At 37.0% G+C, this 22,133-nt stretch overlaps 1 protein-coding gene across 1 annotated transcript in view; it reads left to right on the forward strand.

The window, feature by feature from the left end:
* LOC145209128 (dynein axonemal heavy chain 5-like) overlaps positions 1-22,133 on the forward strand; it is a 48,466-nt gene that overhangs the window by 9,526 nt on the left and 16,807 nt on the right. The window contains exons 17-64 of the mRNA XM_080079377.1: positions 186-390; positions 815-1,024; positions 1,256-1,453; positions 1,742-1,867; positions 2,212-2,394; positions 2,786-2,961; positions 3,116-3,191; positions 3,334-3,446; positions 3,558-3,767; positions 4,707-4,911; positions 5,097-5,215; positions 5,429-5,565; positions 5,953-6,115; positions 6,655-6,766; positions 6,876-7,004; positions 7,075-7,166; positions 7,403-7,510; positions 7,770-7,923; positions 8,734-8,930; positions 9,205-9,274; positions 9,395-9,523; positions 9,705-9,923; positions 10,206-10,352; positions 10,794-10,966; positions 11,254-11,432; positions 11,918-12,105; positions 12,329-12,523; positions 12,945-13,187; positions 13,515-13,687; positions 14,012-14,138; positions 14,445-14,637; positions 14,721-14,839; positions 15,175-15,265; positions 15,320-15,522; positions 15,875-16,024; positions 16,362-16,502; positions 16,898-17,020; positions 17,402-17,519; positions 17,834-17,979; positions 18,076-18,207; positions 18,519-18,659; positions 18,900-18,990; positions 19,472-19,620; positions 19,975-20,166; positions 20,573-20,689; positions 20,924-21,128; positions 21,698-21,828; positions 21,975-22,102. Of these exons, the coding sequence (XP_079935503.1) occupies positions 186-390; positions 815-1,024; positions 1,256-1,453; positions 1,742-1,867; positions 2,212-2,394; positions 2,786-2,961; positions 3,116-3,191; positions 3,334-3,446; positions 3,558-3,767; positions 4,707-4,911; positions 5,097-5,215; positions 5,429-5,565; positions 5,953-6,115; positions 6,655-6,766; positions 6,876-7,004; positions 7,075-7,166; positions 7,403-7,510; positions 7,770-7,923; positions 8,734-8,930; positions 9,205-9,274; positions 9,395-9,523; positions 9,705-9,923; positions 10,206-10,352; positions 10,794-10,966; positions 11,254-11,432; positions 11,918-12,105; positions 12,329-12,523; positions 12,945-13,187; positions 13,515-13,687; positions 14,012-14,138; positions 14,445-14,637; positions 14,721-14,839; positions 15,175-15,265; positions 15,320-15,522; positions 15,875-16,024; positions 16,362-16,502; positions 16,898-17,020; positions 17,402-17,519; positions 17,834-17,979; positions 18,076-18,207; positions 18,519-18,659; positions 18,900-18,990; positions 19,472-19,620; positions 19,975-20,166; positions 20,573-20,689; positions 20,924-21,128; positions 21,698-21,828; positions 21,975-22,102 (7,326 nt within the window). The remainder of the gene's footprint in view (positions 1-185; positions 391-814; positions 1,025-1,255; positions 1,454-1,741; positions 1,868-2,211; positions 2,395-2,785; positions 2,962-3,115; positions 3,192-3,333; positions 3,447-3,557; positions 3,768-4,706; positions 4,912-5,096; positions 5,216-5,428; positions 5,566-5,952; positions 6,116-6,654; positions 6,767-6,875; positions 7,005-7,074; positions 7,167-7,402; positions 7,511-7,769; positions 7,924-8,733; positions 8,931-9,204; positions 9,275-9,394; positions 9,524-9,704; positions 9,924-10,205; positions 10,353-10,793; positions 10,967-11,253; positions 11,433-11,917; positions 12,106-12,328; positions 12,524-12,944; positions 13,188-13,514; positions 13,688-14,011; positions 14,139-14,444; positions 14,638-14,720; positions 14,840-15,174; positions 15,266-15,319; positions 15,523-15,874; positions 16,025-16,361; positions 16,503-16,897; positions 17,021-17,401; positions 17,520-17,833; positions 17,980-18,075; positions 18,208-18,518; positions 18,660-18,899; positions 18,991-19,471; positions 19,621-19,974; positions 20,167-20,572; positions 20,690-20,923; positions 21,129-21,697; positions 21,829-21,974; positions 22,103-22,133) is intronic.

Genomic DNA, 22,133 nt, shown 5'->3' on the forward strand with positions numbered 1-22,133 from the left:
TACGAAAGTAGAATCCAATACAGCAAAGCGTAAATCCAAAAGTTCTAATAAAACTAGCATATATTTTATAATGATTTAAAACTAGTTTTGGTTTTTGCTAACACCTCAAGTTTAATTTCAAGAAAAACATAAAAAAATTAAATTATTAAAAATAATAATTTCTTAAAATACACTTTTCTCACTAGGTGTCGCGCTGTGGACGTCGTAAAGGGAGGACTTCAAGCGTCACTATTGTTACGTCATCCAGAAACCGGAAAGTTGTACGTCAATTTTGACTCGAGTATTTGGGAGTTGTTGTCCGAGTCAAAATATTTCACCAAAATCGGACTCGAAATCCCGGATGCGGCGTTTAGACTTTGCCTTAAAGAAGACGAAATCACCAAAGACAAGGTAATGTTTTTTTATTAATTTAATTTGCGTGTTAGGTGTCAACCAAGTTTTTAATAACTCTTTGTAAACTTGTCAAAAAGAACGTTACTTAATTTACACAAGCTACATATAATTTACGTTTACACAAGGGATACATATAATTTACACAAGGTATAGTCGGTATCTTATCCTGAAATAAATAAAACAATGCGTTTTTTTTAATGAAATAATAAACATGTTTGCTTAAATAAAACAAATTAGGTTACTTATTATGTGCGACTTATGTCATCATCTTTGCAATACATTATAGACAGTTTCTCTGTAGCTGATGTTTAGGGCTTAGGCGACCTTGGTCTGAATTAAGTGACCATGTTTTTTTAAAAAAACAGCATTTATAGTGACAGATTATAGTATCATTGATTTCAAACCTTACGATTTCTTGTAGAATGATCTGAATGACATGATACTGGCTTTCGAGAAGATGACCGAAGAAGTGCCACATCTTCTTTTGCCTTTGCTGAAACCATTTATTTCACGGATTGACGACAAAATTCTGTCAGGGCTGACGATTCTCAACTGGAACTCAATGAACATCGAGACTTTCATAAAGGACGTTTACACTGCGATGGACGAAATGAAAATAATCATTAAACGGGTAAATGTCTAATGGCTTAGAAATGAAATCATTAACTTTGGGCAGCATTGGTATTAGAATTTTACCGATGTATGTATTAATACGGACATAAGTTTGACTCTTCTTATCTTATTAAGAAAAGTTGTGCGTTGTGTTATCCATTTTTAGCAGCATTGCTGTAAGTCTACAATATGTTGATTTTGTTTTGTTTCTGATTTTTTTTTCAATTTTGTTTCACGATATCCTGATTAGATCACAGACATTATGGATTGTCGAATCGGGAAAGATTTGGAGGAGATTGGCGTCACAGCTTTGTGTGACTTACCTGAGGATGACGCGGTGACATGTGAAAAGTTCCTGGCACTTACGAACAATGTCGTGACATCTGCCAGTACCGAATTGGTGTCACTTAGCGCTGCCACCCAAAGAGCAGTGTATGAGATTATTGACGTAAGTTCTCGCAACATTGTTTCCGAAAAAGTGCTGAAAGAAAGCTAGCGGTGCTTCCGAAAAGATTTTGTTAAAACGTAAACAGTGTTTCAAAAAATATTTTATCAAAAATTTAACAGCGTTTCCGAAAATGCTTGTGTACATTTTACAACAGTTTTTGAAATTTAAATGCGTTTTTTAACTAAATCATAGCCGATTTACCATGTATTCATTTTATAAATCCACAAAGACAGCACCATGAAGTCAACATTTACTTCCAGTCCTTACTGTAACGTCGTGATTTTCCAGATGTTGAAACAACAATTTAGTGAAGTGGAATTGTCGAACTTGGAGAAGCAAGCAGCATCAGAAAATTTCCCAGTGTGGTATTATACGCTCATGGGACATTTCTGCCAGAGGACCACCGATGTACTTGTAAGTATTAATAAATGTGTTTTTTTGTTACTTCTTGGGGAAAATGGGACTGGCAGACAACGCTATCCGAAATTATACCTTTCACATAGGAAAACAGAGATTTTATACATCTTTGGTGTACTTTCTAAAACCGCGAAATGCGGTAGGTGAACGTTTTGCGTTTATTATTTTTTTGGCAACTTTGTGAGTTCAACCCTCTTTCGTTTTCGATGTTGAAGGAAAAAATGCTTACGAAAAATGTTTTCTACAAAAGATGAAATGCATTCATAGGGAATCGTATTTTTTATGTTTACCCTAAAATAAAACTTCTACCTTATATCACGACCATGTTTTATATTTCTCAGGTGAAATGTACTCGCCTTTCACTGGACAGCATTAAACGGCGTCTGCAGCAGGCAAATAAATACCAGAGCAGTCAAAGACTCGGTTCTTCGAGATACGACAGCAAGAAAGCGCCATTGTTTAAATCACAAATTGTTCTTGCTCTACCGGCCATTACCATGAAACCGAGCTTGGATGATATTCAGGTGTGCAATTTAACTTGCGTCCATAGAAAACGAGAGTACTTCGTTACATATACCTACTTTATGCTCATTTAGCTTGTCGAGATTCGTGCAGTTAACTGTTCCAACGGTCTCGAACTGTGTTAAATGGTTTGACAAAGGTTCTTTATATTCACCAATAGCTAAAAACTACATTTAGGTGAAGTACAAAATTGGTTACACAGATATTAAAGGCTTTGGGTACCCAATCAGTATACTATTGGTGTATATGGGTATTAAGGACGTCTAACGCGCCCATAAGCAACTCATAGTAGCTAACTTACGTAGTAGTTTTACGCTTCTGTGTTATCAGCACTAAACCTAATTGACTCGTTTTTATAATGCTGTTTTTAATCTCTTTGCCAAATATTTTTAGACTGCTTTGAACAAAGCAATTGAACAGATTCTCAACGCCACGACTGAAGTAGAATTGTGGAAATACGCTGATCTCCATTTCCAACAACAGCATTTGGAAGCCGAAGCAGCAAGAAAGATGGGAGAGGACATCAAGACTCAAATCAAACCGCCGAAACCCATTCACAAACAGATCAGGTACAATGAAAAAAAAGTATTATTGATTTCCCCGGGCTCCTCCAGCTTTTTACTCTACTGGCCCTTTTGACTCAGTTATGGTGGACGACATTAACACGCCTACAGATCCTGTGAAAAACATTTATATTTAAACCTTATTTCAAATTTTTTTTAGTGAACACAAGGACGTGGTAAAAGTGGTCGTGGCTCTTCATTCTGTTGTCAGCTCATTGAAAAGCGACTGCGAATCGGTAAGTTAAAGACCGTGAACCAATCTGTTAAAAAAAAGTGTGTCTCTTGTCCAATCAACAGAACAATCATTTTAGTTTGCTTCTAATCACTTTGTACTGTAAAATATACAAACGTGTTTAATTCATTATGAATTTGTTTTAGTTGCTGACCAACTTCAGTGGATTTAGTGAGCTTTGGTTGGAAGATCCGCAGGAAAAAATCGCTGAGTTTGTTGAACACAAGCCTGGATATTCCGAATATGAAGCTCAAATCAAGTAACTTTAAATCGAGAAATTTTGGCAAAAAAAAAAAATTATTCGATTTGTCACGATGCCGCGTATTCCGACAATCGCATTCAATTTTAAATTTTGTTATACCTTATGCAGATACTACCACCGACTTGAATCGCAAGTTGAAGATCTTCCGCCAAGTTACAAAGTTGGTTCAGTCTTGTTCGAAACCGACGCCCTCAAACTCGCACTTGAGCAAGAATGTAAGGCGTGGAAACGTGCTTTCGGAAACGCACTTAATGAAAAAGCAGGTGCAGAACAAGAATCGATCTTCAACTTTATCGACAGTCTCACCAAGCGCACGGCGTAAGTGACGACCAAATTACGTCATCAGTAAATAAAATGTCGTTTGTGTCACCATCCTAAAAGTTGAACAGATTGTTTTATCTTGTGTTATTGCGTCATATCTGACGTAGGGCTGTTATCAAACAAAAGTTTCGAATTTTTCAAATAATCAAATAATTTTTTTCTTTTCAAATCAAATAATCAAATAATTCAAATAATTTTAAAATCCAATGATGTAAGGCCCAGAACCATTAAAGGATAGGAATATTTCAAATTTATAAACAAAAACGGCAATGTGGTTGTGCTCCTTGTCATTAAATCTATGCTAAACCTTTTTTTTAACAAAAAAAATGGTACAGACATGCTTCGGTTATTCTCCGTAATTTGGCAGAGCCATGTATTCTCCACAGGTATTTTTTCTCATCATTTTACCAGGTTTCTCGTGGACACTTAGTTAATTAAACTTTGGTCTTTAACATTTCAATCACTTGCTTGAATAACCTTAAATGTTACTAGGTGTAATTAATACCAAAATATAAGCGAAAATATAAATTATCATGCTTTAGTCCAAAATATATTGGGAAAAGGGTTATATAAGGCTGGAAACGCATGTTGCAGTGCTTTTGTTTACTCTCTATTTCAAAAAATGTCACCAATGTGTTCAAATCAATTGATTTTGCACCTAAATTGAGGTTTACTGCACAGGAAAAATTATTTGATTATTTAAAATTGAGTGAAAAATTATTTGATAAATTTTCAAATAATTAAAAATTTCAAATAATCAAATAATTATTTGTTTGATAACAGCCCTAATCTGACGTCACAAAAGTTTACAACGTCATGATTAGGCAGTAGCTCACAAATGCTCTTACGAAAATAGCAGTATCGCCACTTAATTTAAATGTTTTTGTGACGTCACCACGCTGGATTTTTGTTTATCACGTGACGTTGTGTGAGCAGACGGTCGATCAACGACCTCGATGACGTCAGAGGGGCAATGGGGGCCTTGCGCGAAATCCGAGAAGAGCAGATTCGTATTGACATGACAATCGGTCCCGTGGAAGAAAGTTATGCGCTTCTCAATAAACTCGAGTTGACTTTCAACGATGGAAATGCGGAGAGAGTGGATGGACTTGCTTATCAGTGGAAAAATTTACTCTCATCGGTATGTTAGTGAAACGATTAAAAAATACTGGAAAGTTTGCAGATATCATGCTGTCTTGTATTATTTTTTCCATCTTTTTTTTTCTTCTATCCAGGCTTTCTATTTCTCCTTTGTTTTTGTTTTTATTTCTCTTTTATATACCACAAACATAAGTATATATTTACTACTGTGTTGCTGTGTTGCAGGTTGTGTCGACACAAAGCACATTGTTACGTGTACAACCAGGATTCAAGACAGATCTTCTTACCGGGGTTGAAAAATTCCACATTGACACTGCCGACTTCCACAGAGATTATGACCAAAAGTAGATCTTAACATAAGCCATATGGTTACGTCTAATACGAAATTTTAAAAAGACCTTTGAACAAGAACCTTCATCAGCCTTTGGAAACGTTTCGAATCGTGTTGGAGAAAAATAAACTAAAAACACGTTTGCCTGTGTGAAGCTGTGCCCCGTAGTTTTTGCGTGAAAACAAGGTCATACGTGCCGTGTGTTACAATTAATTTCTTTTTCCAGGGGGCCAAACATTCAAGGTGTCCCACCTCGGGAAGCAAGCGACCGGCTTCAAATCTTCCAAACTCGATTTGACGAACTGTGGAGGAAATACGTCACATATTCGGGTGGAGAGGAACTTTTCGGATTGCCTGTTACTGGTGGGTGAAAATGCACAATACTAAGTTTTGCAAAGTTAAGTTTTGCTGATCTGAGTTTTTTTAATGTTCTACGTTTAGATTACTGCTTGAAAATGCGTTTTGCGATGAGTTTACCAATAAAAAAGCTTTGTATATATCAAATGAGGCAAAACACTAAGCAAATTTGATTTTTTCACAAATTTCAGGATAGCTACAAAATTGTAAATAGGTTGCCTTTGTTTAAAGTTAAATAGCCTTGTTATTACTCACACAAAGGCCAAGAAAAACGTGCATTTTGTTGAAATAAAATCAATAATGAAATCAACTTTTTACATAACTTAAAAAACGTAAAAAATAAATAAATAATGTTTAATTTTCTGGTTTATCTATTTCAAATTCTCGTTTTAGAATATCCGGACTTGCAGCGTATCAAAAGAGAACTCTCGCTTCTCCAGAAACTTTACGGTTTGTACAACAACGTCATCGACAGCGTAAACGGATACTACGACATCTTGTGGTCGGAACTGGACATTGAAAAAATCAACCAGGAGCTTCTGGACTTTCAGAACAAGTACGAAGCAATAAAGATCATCAACATAACCGCTACCATAAGTTCTCACTGCTTTTCTCTGGTTGCTTAATTCCCCTTGACTGTCAGGGTCAACACTTTTAAAAATATAGTATTTATTAGGGATGCGCCGAGCCGAGCCAGAACCCGAGTACTCGGTACCGAGCATCGCTGTTTTTAATGCTCGGTGCTCGGCCGAGCAGTTGCACAAACTGACCCGAGCGTTAAATTTGCATATTCATGCACTTCTAACATATGTAACTAGTGTTCTAAAGGGTGTCTTTCAACAAAAACGAATGATTTTTCAAATGCACGAGATGGTGGAAAACGCGTACTTTATGGGCATGTACAGCTTAATAAAACACCGCCGGTGACGTAAGAGGCCTTGTAGAGCTAAAACGTAGAAAGGGGATTTTTTTGTGACGTCATAATGCACCGAGCGTGCTCGGCCGAGCACCGAGCATTAAAGTGAGATGCTCGGTGCTCGACCAAACAGAACATTTGCAGTTTTGGCACATCCCTAGTATTTATCATCTTTAAAGATGCCGTAAACTGCCGAAAGCGCTTAAAGAATGGGATGCCTTCCTCGATCTGAAGAAAAAGATTGATGACTTTAGCGAGTGCTGCCCACTGCTGGAGATGATGTCAAACAAAGTACGGTTCAACGATAAGTTGTGCTTTATGTTTAGCAATTGCGTTTTTAAATGACTGTAACTTACTGGATAACTGAGTAGTAGCATGACTCAGCATTTTGGACACCCAGGCAATGATGAATCGTCACTGGGAGCGGATTGCAAAGCTGACGTCACACAACTTTGACGTTGAAAACGAAAACTTCCAACTTCGAAATATCATGGAAGCGCCGCTGCTCGAAAACAAAGAGGACATTGAGGTTTGTCAATTTCTGATGACGTTTTCGTTTTGTTTATGACGTAATAATCTTTATTTTGTTTATCACGTAGGACGTGTGTATTAGCGCTGTGAAGGAACGTGACATTGAAGGCAAACTGAAACAGGTCGTGGCTGATTGGAGCACCCAAGTTTTCACATTCAGGTCACTAATGCTAAATTGTTAGGTCATAAAGTGACGCTGTTTATCATTGTTGCATGTTTGGATATTTAACTATTTCGCCGATGGCAAACTAACATTTTTTTTCCCTAAAAAATAAAAAAAAACTGTTCATTTACCTGTACTGTCAAGAATCATTATTTACTTCATTTTTTAATGTGACTTTTTTGGAAATTGTTAATCTCGTAGCAGAGTTCTAAAACCACAAATTGATATTTCAGTCAGTTCAAAGCACGAGGAGAACTCCTCCTAAAGGGAGCTGACATACAAGAGATCGTTGCACTTATGGAGGATTCACTTATGGTTCTTGCATCACTCATGAGCAACAGGCAAGTTTTACTACAGTCCCTGTTAATAAACCGAAAATGTAAAAAAATATGAAACAGCGAACATAAACGGGTGTTCACCCAAATAGGCTGCTTAATAGGTTAAAGGAGTTAATACAAAGCCGTATTGTTGATAAAATAAAAAAAAACAAATTTCTAAACGATTGACTGAATGCAAATTTTGGCATAGTGTGTAACACCCTTACAGTTGGCTTATAATAGATTTCCAAAACAAGCCATTTTATGTGTAAAAATTATTTAGGTACAACGCCCCATTCAAGCCGCAGATCCAGGGCTGGGTGCACAAACTATCCGGTACCACAGAGATTATTGAGAACTGGTTGGTTGTACAGAACTTGTGGGTTTACCTGGAAGCCGTGTTCGTGGGTGGCGACATTGCTAAACAACTACCACAGGTACGAAAGATATTCGGCAACTGTTTACATGACAAAAGTATCCCACATTTAATATAGGGCACATATAGTTAAGTGTAAAATATAACTTGCATCACATAAATAGGTTTACTTCGATAACATGGAATTCACAAAAACTAAAACAAAGCAGTTCAAGTACAGTTAATGGTTAAAAACGTATTGGCTCTTGCACGTGAGTGGGCTAAAACTAATTTATTAAAACAAAAGTACATGTGTAATTGAATTTGACTTTTAAAGCAAATATAATCGATGAATATTTTTTCGTAATTATTCTAAATTAGTGCGTTAAAAAATGTGTTGGAAAATATTATCTCAAAGTCTTTCAACATTAAACCAAAAAAGATAGCCAAACTCTAAAGCAGTGGTTCTCAAACTCGGTTTTTGGGGCCGCATGCGGCTCCCAACTACTTATTTTGCGGCTCGCACCAGACCTGAGAAAATCACCAAACATTGCTATTTTAGATTTCAAAGTCACCTTCTTTAGTGTTTTTCTCAAGGTTTCGTTTTTTTGCGGCTCCCTACACACTTAAAAATACCATTTGGCCCCCACAATGAAAAGGTTTGAGAACCACTGCCCTAAAGTATGATATTATTGCTTGTGTAGCAGCGACACTTGTTGATTGGTCAGCACAAGACTATTGCTATTTCTGCCAGAAAGTTTTAAATTTTAAACATGTCTGTAATAAAACTACAGCGATAACACACCTTTGTGTTAGCATAAGAACAGACTGTGTGGCTTTGTTAACTTCTTTCATTAAACGCGAGGATTTCGACTTTTATACTGTGTTACAGGAAGCCAAGCGATTTTCAAACATCGACAAATCCTGGCAGAAGATTATGCAGAAAGCTCACGAAACAACCAACGTCGTGCAGTGTTGTATGGGCGACGACACCCTTGCACAGTTGCTCCCGCATTTACTCGAACAACTGGAAATGTGCCAGAAATCGTTGACGGGTTACCTTGAGAAGAAACGACTGCTTTTCCCGAGGCAAGGATCATAGTTGACGTTTTGTTTGTGCTGATTTGCATTTTAGCGAAAACCTTGCCAAATACGCTACCTTAATACAGAGGTGTTAATAATCTCATTTCCTAAAATGTGGGAAAAAACAAAGAATTTTAATCCTCTAGATTAGACTTTATGAAGCAACAGCTACCAAACGTCTCATAAAACACGAACATCTGTTTTCAAACGTCCTAAATTGGAAAATAAAAAATGCTTTATATTAAAGATTTTCACACTAACCAATTGTTTGTGTATTCAGATTCTTCTTCGTGTCGGATCCGGCTTTGCTGGAAATTCTCGGCCAGGCTAGCGACTCCCACACAATTCAGGTAGTTACTTAAATGTACAACCTCAAAGGCAGCTTGGGAGCATTTTTCCTTTTCTTAAGTAGCTACCGATATAGAGGTTTATTAGTTCTATACTTTTTAAATACAACGTTCAATTCTTAGGCACATTTGTTGAGTTTGTTCGACAACGTGTACCGTGTTGATTTTGACGAGAAGCAATATGACAGAATAATCAAACTCCGATCACAAGAGGATGAAGTCATGGAGCTTGACAAAGCTGTTGTCGCTCAGGTTAGTTCACAAATTAATGTTTGCCAATATCCACCAGACTAACCAGGAGTCTAATCCAACTTTTCGTAAAACTTAATTAGAAAAAAACACATAACAAATTAATGATAAGCCTTCATAGTTGGCATAAAATGTTTCGTGGTTCGTCTGCCCCAGTAGATGAAATAATGATATTTCCTCTTAGGGCAATGTTGAGATCTGGCTGAAAGCTCTACTGGACATGGTTTTATCAACAGTTCATGCTGTGATCAGAAAAGCTTGGCAGGCGATCGCCGACGTGCAGTCGTTTAAGCTTGTTGAGTTTGAAAACGTGTTTCCTGCCCAAGTGGGTCTGCTCGGAATCCAAATGCTCTGGACCAGGGACTCTGAGATTGCCCTTGGCAACGCAAAGTCAGACAAGAAGGTGCGTTGCTATGCTGTGTTTACGGTTACTATAGTGATACTAAAAAATGTAGTATTTATTACCTATTTCATGACCTCAATTTTTAAATCAGAAGTACAAAATGATATTTGAATAAATGTTATTGTAAAAAAACGTTATTAAATTGCTACATACAAAATGTGCAAGTTATGACTGTATTTTACAACGTATTTTACAACGTGTCTTAACATTCAGGGATTTCTGTGCTATGTGTATTTTGTAGGTCCTGTATTATTTCTATGTGACGTATGATTTTTATGCTAGGCGATGGCGACAATGAATCAACGCTTTTTGGATATGTTAAACGAACTGATCGGGATGACCACAACGGAACTGACTAAATACGAACGCACAAAGTTTGAGACGCTTGTCACCATTCATGTACATCAACGTGACATCTTTGATGATATGGTAAGACACTTTCGGTCGGATACGTATTTTTACTTTAAAATTGTATCTGTGTATACCGTATTATTGTTTTAACCAAGGTAACTTATTATGCATTATTCTATAGAATAAAAATATACTTCACACAACGCAATGAAATTAAGGTCAAATACTTTTTTGGTAAATTTTCGACGTCAGTTTTTATGATTTCCGACAAGTAATCAACAAAAACGATTTAAAGTTTATAACCTCGTGTAACCTTTAGCACGGTTCGCGCAAATTTGACAGTTGTGGTATGACCTTTAATAAAGTGCTGATTTTCCTAGTAATAATTTGCTAGGATTTGGCAATTTTAAAAGTCCTATGTCTTCAGATATGTTCTTCACATAAGAATTATCACTCGTTTTTGAACTAGAATAACCTTTATATAGCTGTAACCTCGGGTCACCGCTTTGCTTTGTACAGTGTCGAATGCACATTAAGTCACCTTCTGACTTCGAGTGGCTGAAACAATCTCGTTTCTACTTTGTGGACGACACAGACAGATGCTTGGTACAAATCACTGATGTGGATTTCGACTATTGTAACGAGTACACGGGTTGCACTGAACGATTGGTCATCACTCCTCTCACTGACAGGTCATTTGGCGTTGTAGTACGAATTTAGACTTGTACACCTGATGTCTGTGTCATAAAGCTTTCTTTTGTGCTATAATTTTTAAGTCCAACATTTTTTTTTGCTCTTGTTAGCCCAACAAATTAATTAAAATCATTAAAACATTTTTTTACCAAGACAATTACAAAGTAAAAAAATTATCACTTTGCTGTTATTTGTTAACTTTTCGATTTTTGAGTGCTGTTTTGCTTCTTAGCGTTTATTAACCAAATAATGAAACAACTGAATAAAGACCTCTTTTATTATGCAGATGTTACATCACATTGGCCCAGGCACTTGGTATGAGCATGGGTGGAGCACCTGCTGGACCCGCTGGTACAGGAAAAACTGAAACCACCAAGGATATGGGAAAATGTTTGGGCAAATACGTGGTTGTGTTTAACTGCTCTGATCAGATGGATTACAGAGGGCTCGGTCGTATCTACAAAGGTGAAAAAATGTTGAAAACGTTGCAGAAATTGCATTCATGAATCGTTTCTTCGTGATACACAAAATAACACAAAAATGTCCAAAAAAATATTTCGTCGTTTAATTATTTGGCAATTGAATTAACTGAAAAAGGGTAAATCGCAAACTCATGTTTCCCAAACCGTAAATCCGTTGACTTTACTTAACTCCGTTGCTTGGTGATATAGCTTATCAATAAGCTGTAAGAAGCTAACAGGTGTATATTTAAAAACCAAACCGCGATGAAACGTACATAGATATTTGCCAAACATGAAACACAAGCCTTTGTAGTTGTTCAAACAGAGATTAAGCGCATTATTTCACCAAAAATTAACACCTATCCGATGTTCGTTGTTTTTTGATGTTCTCGAAGTACGATTTAAAGTTTTCTTGCGACATTTGCAGTTTTTTTTGCAACAACAAACATTTTCTGTATTTTCAACCCCAGCTTTGTTTGTGTTACACAGGTTTGGCCCAATCCGGATCTTGGGGATGTTTCGACGAATTCAACCGAATCGAGCTTCCCGTGTTATCCGTGGCGGCGCAGCAGATCGCCATTGTGCTCCAATGCAAAAAGATGAAGAAATCACAGTTTATCTTCACTGACGGAGATGTCGTGGATCTTGACAAGGAGTTTGGAATTTTCTTGACCATGGTAAAAATTGTTCAAATTGTTTTGCTTGGTTCTATTGATTATTACCACTTTTTACATATTGTTACGTCTTGTAGATTTTGTACTATTTCCAGGTTAACAGTAACATCTATAGGTTAGCAAAAAAAAGGCAAAAAATAGCTGTTTACTCTGTACCATTCATAAACACTAATATCGATAAAATACTTACAAATGCAAATATAGTGGTGTACGTTTTTTTTTTCAGAATCCTGGTTACGCCGGAAGACAGGAACTGCCCGAAAATTTGAAAATCATTTTCCGACCAGTGGCTATGATGGTCCCAGATCGTTCCATCATCATCCGAGTAAAACTTGCCTCGTGTGGTTTTATCGAGAACATTGTGCTTGCGAAGAAGTTTTACACTCTCTACAAACTTTGCGAGGAACAGCTTTCCAAGCAGGTACGAACATTCAACACGTGTATGACCGCGTAATACAGGGTGTCGACGAAAGTTTTGTCCATACGGACTGAACTAAGTCAATAGTTTGTGGACTGACCCAAAATAAAACAACGAACACTCAACGCATGCAAGTTTAGCAGAATTCATCAGTTATCATGAAACTAATTTAGTGAGAGGTATTCTACGTCGCATTATATTTGTGAGTTTTTGTGTGTTGGTAGTTTTCGACATGTTATTCGGGGTTACTATTTTTGTTGTATTATGATAAATGCAATGTCTACATAAGGTCATATTGTTTTGTGGCCCAAGGTCGTCGATCCTGTGTGTTCGTACATCTTCTCTAATACAAGAAAATGACATCTTTAGGTAGAAGTACAAACACAGATTTATAATTTGTTCTACAAATTCTTTACCACATTAGGTGCATTACGATTTCGGATTGCGCAACATTCTTTCCGTACTCCGAACACTTGGTGGAGTGAAGCGCTCCTCACCGGATGATCCCGAGTCCACGATCGTGATGAGAGTCCTCCGTGACATGAACCTCTCCAAGCTGGTGGATGAAGACGAGCCTCTCTTCCTCTCACTTATCAATGATCTCTTCCCTGGGATTCAACTCGATAAAGCGGGTTACCCAGAACTGGAGGCTGCAATTGAAAAACAAGTGAGAAAGGGCTTTGTTTCTATTTAAAGTTAGTATATGTTAAGTCTGTTAAATGCCTCTAATTTGCTTATTTTTATTGTCTCACCGGAAGCACCCTCCCACGGGACATAGGATGATTTATTTCGACCCCTGACAACCTTACCTTTGAATGCATTGTCTTTAGATACACTTTTACTCCCATCTTGACCTTGTATTCTTCCAGTAATATTACTTTTCTTACCGCTATCAACCCATTTTCTTGTTTATTGTTCTGAAGCAACTTACTTTTAAAATGAACTTAAATTGTTGACTTTTTGACTATTTTATCAACTTTTAATTTTCACACAGGTTCACGAGTCTGGACTGATCAATCATCCCCCGTGGGTACTTAAGCTCATCCAGTTGTTTGAGACACAGCGAGTACGTCACGGTATGATGGCTTTGGGTCCGAGTGGAGCTGGAAAGACAAAGTGCATCAATGTCCTGATGAAAGCTATGACAGATTGTGGCGAACCACACAGGTTAATAGGCTTCATACTATTTTTTTGTTTCGATAGGTCGCCTAAACGGAGTTATATTGCGTGTTTAAAAAGCATCTCTGATTGTTTAATGCATACTCTTTTAGTAGTGGATTTTATCTGACTTTGCTTGACTGAATATTTGGAAACACATTTTTTTAACTTTAACTTTTCTACTTTGTTATCGATTATTGCGGTTGTTTAAACAGAGCTGGTACAAAATTAATTCACAATTGTCTTGCATAGAAAGTTAATTGTTGGAATTTGTGTTTTTTTGTTGTTACGTGTGCACTTATTTTCTAAAAACCCTCCATTGTTACGTTATAGGGAGATGCGAATGAACCCGAAAGCCATCACCGCCCCACAGATGTTCGGGACACTTGACGTGGCAACAAATGATTGGACAGATGGGATCTTTTCCACATTGTGGAGACGGACACATAAAGCTAAGAAGGTAGTGTGCAATTGATCCTATGCAGAAAAACTTAGGATTAAAGATTTTATTTGGGCTTTATATTTGCATAGCAATGTTTAAATCGGCTAGGATAAGTTCAACGTGTAATTGTGTAAATTGGCTTTGTGCAGCAAATCGAAACAAAACGGTCTGTATAAAATTGCTTTCCGTGAACTGGTATTAACCATCAGTTTAGATGCTTTTGTAATTTCGTTCAAATAGGAAGTGCTGTTCTAACAAGGAAATTACCTTTAAGCGAGCTAAGCCACATACGCAAATCTGACATTGCATCGTGCTATGTTGTAGGGTGAACACATTTGGTTGGTTTTGGATGGTCCCGTTGACGCAATTTGGATTGAAAACCTGAACTCCGTGCTCGATGACAACAAAACCCTTACACTTGCGAACGGGGATCGAATCCCAATGGCTCCAAACTGCAAAATTATTTTCGAGCCCCATAACATTGACAACGCTTCACCCGCTACCGTGTCCAGAAACGGTGAGTAAAACCGAATCGTTGTGTTTTTTCTTCTGTCTTGTGACTCTGATAGTGACGATTCAATGCAACTATCTGTGTGTTAGGAATGGTCTTTATGAGTTCTTCTGTGCTTGACTGGCAACCGATCGTAAAGAGTTGGCTACAAACCCTGCCCATGCAACAGAATGATGTACTGTGGACTTCATTTGAATCCATATTCCAGGTACCTTTGTGATGTATGTAGTATTTGCTGTCACAGATCTTGTAAGATTTTATAGGCACTAGATAGGTTGTTGTTGTTGTTGTTGTTGTTGTGGGTTTGAGTCCCATTCAAGGTCATTTTTTGTGTTCCTTGCGTTTTGCTGTGGGTTTTTGCTGTGGAACTCTAGTTGACCTTAGAAGTCTATGCGTTGCGTTGTGTTGGACTTCAAAAACGACTGGGTATTTTGCTTGCTGTTTTAACTTACTATGCATACTGATTATGTAAGCACCAGAGACTTTGACCGGTATAATTTCGACAAGCTCGTATTTTAAACGTCGATATGATATGTTTTTTAGGCCACTTTGGATTACATCTTTTCACAACTTGTCCCGAAGATGGCATTGCTCGAATGCATGTACATCAGACAAGCCATCGACATTCTTCAAGGTAGGCTAATAAAAAAAAATGTAATACAGCAAATTAAATTTTATTTTTTATCAGGCTTAATTCCTAGTCCTGAGGATCAGAGCAAGCAACCCAGCAAGGATCACCTTTGCCGGCTCTTCTTCTTTGCTCTCATGTGGTCAATTGGCGCTATTCTGGAACTGGATGACCGAGTCAAACTGGAAGAGTTTATCAAGAAGACAAACCCGAATCTTGCTATTCCTCCTGTAAAGGATGATGAAACCATATTTGAATATATGGTAAATTTGGTTAAACGTTTTAATAGGGAATAAGAGGCAAAAATCTATACAAGAAGTTTGCAGTTTATATTGGGAAATAAGAAACAAAATTTATGAAAAAAAACTTATTGTGATCTAAATGGCCTATATAACAAGCGCCTTTATATGAACTTTAGACTTTTCTCAATTTTGTTTTGTTTTTATAATTATAAAATGCCAATGGTTTACATAGTTTTTTGTTATGTAACTGTGGCAAAAGTTTGCACTTCAAGGTTACCAAATCATGTTGTTTGTTTGCGTCATATTTTAAACAAATAAACAATCTGTACAGAAATATAAAATATTGGATAACTGATTTTTAATTTGTGCGTAGGTAAATGAGGAGGGTGTATGGGAACATTGGGCGAAACGCGTTCCAGACTACAACTACCCGAAAGATTCGGTTCCTGACTACATGGGGATTCTAGTTCCCAATGTGGACAATGTTAGAACTGACTTTCTCATGGACACCATCATGAAACAAGTAAGCTTCATACATTTCGACACCTATTGTTTTAACTTAAAGAGTGCGTCTATTTGCCCATATGGCAGCCATTTGTTTGTCTATATGGTCCCTATTTGTTTTATTATCATTGCTCAGTATAATCAATCATCAATTATTTTACCCCCTTTTCAAAAATTTAAAATTACCAACCATGAAGTCAAAAATAAAAGACGACAGGGTTGATAGCCCTGGGATAAATAACGGAATGACGTTGTGCCAGTAACTTTTGTTATTTCTCTCATGTTTGTTCTGTTACGTGTAACTTTTCGTGTTTTTATAAACTCTTTCTAACCGTTGCACATTCTTCGCCACCTAGGAAAAGGGAGTACTTCTCATTGGTGAACAGGGCACAGCCAAAACTGTGATGATCAAAGGTTACTGCAAGAAGTATGATCCTGAACGGCATCTCACTAAAGCACTGAATTTCAGCAGTGCAACTACACCGAACATGTACCAGGTAAAGTAATGGAGCTGATTGTACAGCATGTGGTACGTCTCAAATTAAACTGTCCTAAATCGCCGTGAAACTTGAATGTGTTGTAATGTAATATGTGTCCGAACGGACGCCCTTACATGTATTGTGAGAATGACACACAAACATGCTAATCGGAGGTGGCTGTTTATTCTAAGTGAATTGCTAAATATAGAAACACGTTTCCAAAAAATAGTCAAAAAAAGTAAAAACTTTATATTTCGCCCAAATAAGCATCGTCAGTTCCTGTAAAAACACTGATAAAGTACAAAAAAATGGGGTCTGTAACAATAAGTTTGGGAATACAACTATAAAATGCTACAGTCTTGTTGTGATCAGCCTCTAATACCAAGCTACAACAGACACATTTTATATCACAGAGGACAGTTGAAAGTTACGTCGACAAACGGGTGGGAACAACGTACGGTCCACCAGCTGGCAAAAAAATGACAGTCTTCATTGACGACATCAACATGCCAATTGTAAACGAATGGGGCGATCAGGTCAGTTACTATTACCTTTGCTTTATAGTTTAAGGTAAGTTATGTAAGCATTTTTAATAAAGTGCTACAGACAATTGCAAACCTGTTATTCACATATGTCGAATCGCATTAATGGCTTTGCACATTGGACATACGATTTATCGGGATCGCCAAAAGTTTTCCAAGAGTTAAACTTGGATAACTGTATATGGATTCGGTGTTATTCACAACAAATACCATGATAAAGTTTACAATGTCAAATACGTATAACATCCAAGATTAGTATTTTGCTGCACAAAAACGCTTAATATAACATCGAAGAAAATATGCTTTCGTATCCGAGTAAACTTGTTTTTGTCGAAAGTTAATTGTGCTCAAATTAAACAAGCGTCTATCACGCAGATCACAAATGAAATCGTGAGACAACTCATGTCCATGAAAGGATTTTACAGTCTTGACAAACCGGGAGACTTTACAAATATTGTGGACATTCAGTTTGCAGCAGCCATGATCCATCCAGGTATGTAAAACAAGATGAAATATACTGTTGCTTGCAAATCTTTATAGTAGTATTAATACATCTGGTTCGATTGAAAAGTCTAAAAAGTTTAACAGAAAAAAGGCACAGTTTTCTGCTGTGGCATTCTGGTTTTTTAAGCATTGAATTAGATATTGTTCACAACATATTTTATTTTTCTGTTTCTTAGCTAAAAATTTTGAAATTTAATTACTTTTAAACCACATTTTTTGGAAAACTGGCAATTTCCTTTTTCTGAATAAGTTTAATGTTAAACAGAGGCATCAAATCACAAATCAAAAATCTCTTATCAACAGGTGGCGGCAGAAACGACATTCCTCAGCGCTTGAAGCAACAATTCTGTGTCTTTAACTGCGCTCTACCTTCCAATAACTCCATCGACAAGATCTTCACAACGATTGGACAGGGCTACTTCTGCAAAGAAAGAGGCTTCCCAGCAGAGGTAAGGCTATTTGTATCAGAAGTTGTGAACGAACATAAAAGGACGATTGAACCAGGTTTACATTTTGTAAAATGTTACTCTTTTTTCCCACTTTAGGTCGTTGATCTTGCTCCCCGCTTGGTGGCGCTCACACGACGCTTGTGGCAAGCCACCAAGGTAAAGATGTTGCCGACACCAGCTAAGTTCCATTACATTTTCAACCTGCGTGATTTGAGCAGAATTTGGCAGGTAAGAACTAATTTCGGATGAAAAATAGTTTAGCTTTTTTAAAAAAAAATACATTTTCATCAAAAAAATTTTTTTTTATTTCTTGCTATGGGGTTTTTAAGAAGTTCGTAAAATATGAACTTGTCTTCTGTGGAAGGGCACTTATCGCTGTTCTGTTTATTTATCTTGTTTTCAACACTTGTGCGCGGTTCCAATGCATCTGATTTTGCAGTGTGAACTGTTGCACTGTTTACTCCAGTTTACATAAGCGAGTAGCATGAATTCCTGCATGGTTATGCTTGTTCCATTCTTCACAATTTCTTTTTACGAAGGGGATTCTGGTGGTGAACAGCGACGTTTGCACAACAGACGAAATTCTTATGGGATTGTGGAAACACGAATGTCATCGTGTAATTGCGGATCGATTTACAAACCAACCGGATAAGGACTGGTTTGAAAAGGCCTTAGTGAAGGTAACATGATATTATTTATCGTGCAATTTTGATGTAGTATTCCTAACGGGGGTTACATCTATATTCTTAACTGACCAAATTTGTGTGAACTTTTATTCAGAATTGTTGCACAATCCCTAAATTACGTTTAAATATTATTTGAAATTATTGTTCCCTCTTAATTACTATGATTTTTCAGGTTTAGCAATGTTTGTTCCAAAATCTGTTTTTTTTTTCAAAATGGACAACTAATTTTTTTAGATGGTCGGCGACGATTTAGCTGAAATGAGCGCAAAGATGCCACTCGAACCATATTTTGTCGATTTCCTACAAGAAGCTCCGGAAGCCACAGGTTCGTCACGTGACAATCGGTACTGCGCATGCGCAAGATCTCGGTATTTAGTTGCAGCAAATGTTGCGCATGCCTGAAAGCCACATTACTAACTAGTCACACTTTCATCACTCCTGTACACTATTTGCGAATTACTTAATAATTTTTCTTAACATTGATTCAGTAGCAAGTCATTTGTCGTAATACAGAGTTGTTGGTTCTAATCCCGCTTAATTGGGTCTTTAGGGTTTTTTTGTTTTCGAAATTTTCTTTGTTTTGTGTTTTTTTTCTTTAGCTTTTGGCTTGTTTCTAGTAAAGTTTTAACGAAGCTAACATATAAGTTAAATAAACACCCCCCAAACACCGAGTTTTAACTATAGTACGCCAGATTTGTTACAATAAGAATTGAATCAATGCAGTCTCCAATGCATGGAAATGTGGTTAGGTATGGCTAAGAAAATATATCGAGTACTGGAGTTCAACTAAAGTGGTTAATTTGCAGGCGAGGAAGGTGAAGATGCAGACCTCGACGCACCGAAGATTTACGAACCAATTGAATCAATGGAACAACTTGAGGAAAAGTTGAAAACATTTCAGGAACAATACAATGAAACTATTAGAGGTTCAAAAATGGATCTGGTGTTCTTTAAGGTACAATTCTGTTTTTTTCAGTCTTCCAAGACTTGTCTTTCACAAAATGCCTACAAAAAAAATCCTAAAAAATCACTTTTATTCGCTAAAAAATTTTCATTTCGATTCGCTAAGTCATGTGATCTACAATATTTCGTGACGTATTTTTTTCAATTTGCTGTATCATATGATCTCCAATATCGTGACATAATTCATTTCGATTTGCTGAATCATATGATCTCAAATACCGTGACATATTTCATTCCGACTTGCAAAATCATATGATCTCAAATATCGTGACATTTCATTTCGATTTGCTGAATCATATGATCTCAAATATCATAATCATAACATCACTGTTTGCTGACTCATCAGGACGCGATGGTTCATTTGGTGAAAATCTCTCGCATCATCGGCATGCCACGTGGCAACTGCCTATTGGTCGGTGTAGGTGGGTCGGGCAAGCAATCTCTCACCCGATTGGCTACTTACATCGCAGGATACACTTGCTTCCAAATCACACTGACACGAACCTACAACGTCTCCAACTTGATTGACGATCTCAAGGTACAAGCTTGCACGTTTAATTATTGTTACGTTTTATTGCAAAATGTCAATACACTTTAGTAGTTGTTATTTGACAGTTATGCTACATTTTCAAAATGGTTTTCTATCATAAAACAAGGAAAAGATATCATTTTTCAACACAAAAAACGTATAGAATATTTGATCTTGGGGAAATTTCTCGTTTTAATTTTGCTCACACATCTAAAATACGGCAAGTTGGTGTGAATAGCAATGTTTTTTTGTTTAGGATAATACGCACGGTTACCCGAAAATAAAACTACTAAAATGGTTGTTGCCATAACTAGATGGTCATCCCTATGTAAAAAAGCTTCTTGTAATGTTAAAATTCGGAGATGTGTAAGCACGCTTTAAAGCGAGTTTAAAAGTGTTGCTTTTTTGCCGTTAGATCTTGTATCGAACTGCTGGCAAGGAAGGCAAAGGTGTAACTTTCATCTTCACTGACAACGAAATCAAAGACGAAGGATTCCTCGAATACATGAACAACGTGCTTGCTTCAGGCGAGGTAAGACTCTGCGCTTAATATTGTTTGGCAATGTATAGAAGTTTTGTTTTGCAACAGTGCCCATCAGCCCTCAAAACCAGCAAATCATTCAACAACCATTAAACCAGAAAACCATTTAATAAACCTTAAAACCAGCCAACCATTCAACAAGCAAGCCATTTATCTAATCCTTACGTCGTTAAAAAACATTCTACACAGTCATGAAACCAAAAAAATCTGAATATCATCGTTTAGGTGTCTAACCTGTTTGCCCGTGATGAAATTGATGAGATCACCCAGGAACTTGTACCAGTTATGAAAGCTGAGTATCCACGTCTTCCACCAACCAACGAAAATTTGTATGAATATTTTCTCTCTCGCGTCAGAGCAAACCTCCATGTCGTCCTGTGTTTTTCACCAGTTGGCGAGAAGTTCCAAAACCGAGCCCTCAAATTTCCAGGTTAGTAACTTTAACGTTATGTTGTAGTTCTGGATCGGTCGAAAAACAGTTTTATAGCTATTGTGCTTTGGTGTAGCTGCAGCGCGCTTAGTCATGATCTACCAATTGTACCATCTACTATTTTGCGTTCCATTACATTTTGATGTTGCCAGGCTATTTCCTTAACGTTGCCAGGCTATTTCTGACTTGGTGATTGTTCAGTGCAATTGTGTCACGATGTATTTAAAAAAAATGTAACTCAATCAACTCAAAGTACCACAGAAAAGTGTAAAACGTTTTTGCGGCTTAAAGTAAGAGACAAATGTATTAGCTACAACGTTAACTGCCTTGTACTTACTTAAAACCCTGAGATAAATAAGTGCGTACATAATGCAAAACAGTGCTTTACTGAAAACATAAATTGACATGACAATATCTGATCAAATTAAACATCCTAGAATATATTTTTCACTTAAGAAGTGTGTCTTTTTTATATGAGTTATAAGCGGTATACGCAAATGGCTGAAAAAGATTTTTAGGAATTACCATTTTTGAACTAAAACATCTCATATTCCCTGTCTTATTTCCAGCTCTTATATCTGGTTGCACGATGGATTGGTTCCTTCGTTGGCCTCGTGATGCGTTGATACAAGTCGCCCAATATTTCCTCGCAACTTTTAAGATTGAATGTGAGGACAGCACTAAAGCAAACATGGTCCAGGTCAGTGCCCACCGCACACAATGGCAACACATAAGTAAAAAGGAGAATTTGAAGGGCGCTTTAAAGGAATTTTGAATCAAAAAAGTTTTATCAAAATGTTTTTGTCGCGTGCAGTTTTGTTCAAATTGCTTGAAATTATTTTTAAGGTTATGGGCACGGTGCAAGATTTGGTGGCAGAAAAATGCGTCGAGTATTTTGAAAGATACCGCCGAGCCTGTCACGTGACACCCAAGTCGTACCTTTCCTTCCTGGCGGGCTACAAGACAATTTACAGGTAAATACTGTGATGTAAAATATGAAGTGTT

The sequence above is a fragment of the Phallusia mammillata genome, chromosome 1 (genome assembly GCF_965637545.1).
Source record: "Phallusia mammillata chromosome 1, kaPhaMamm4.hap1.1, whole genome shotgun sequence".
In the NCBI taxonomy this organism is placed as follows: Eukaryota; Metazoa; Chordata; class Ascidiacea; order Phlebobranchia; family Ascidiidae; genus Phallusia; species Phallusia mammillata.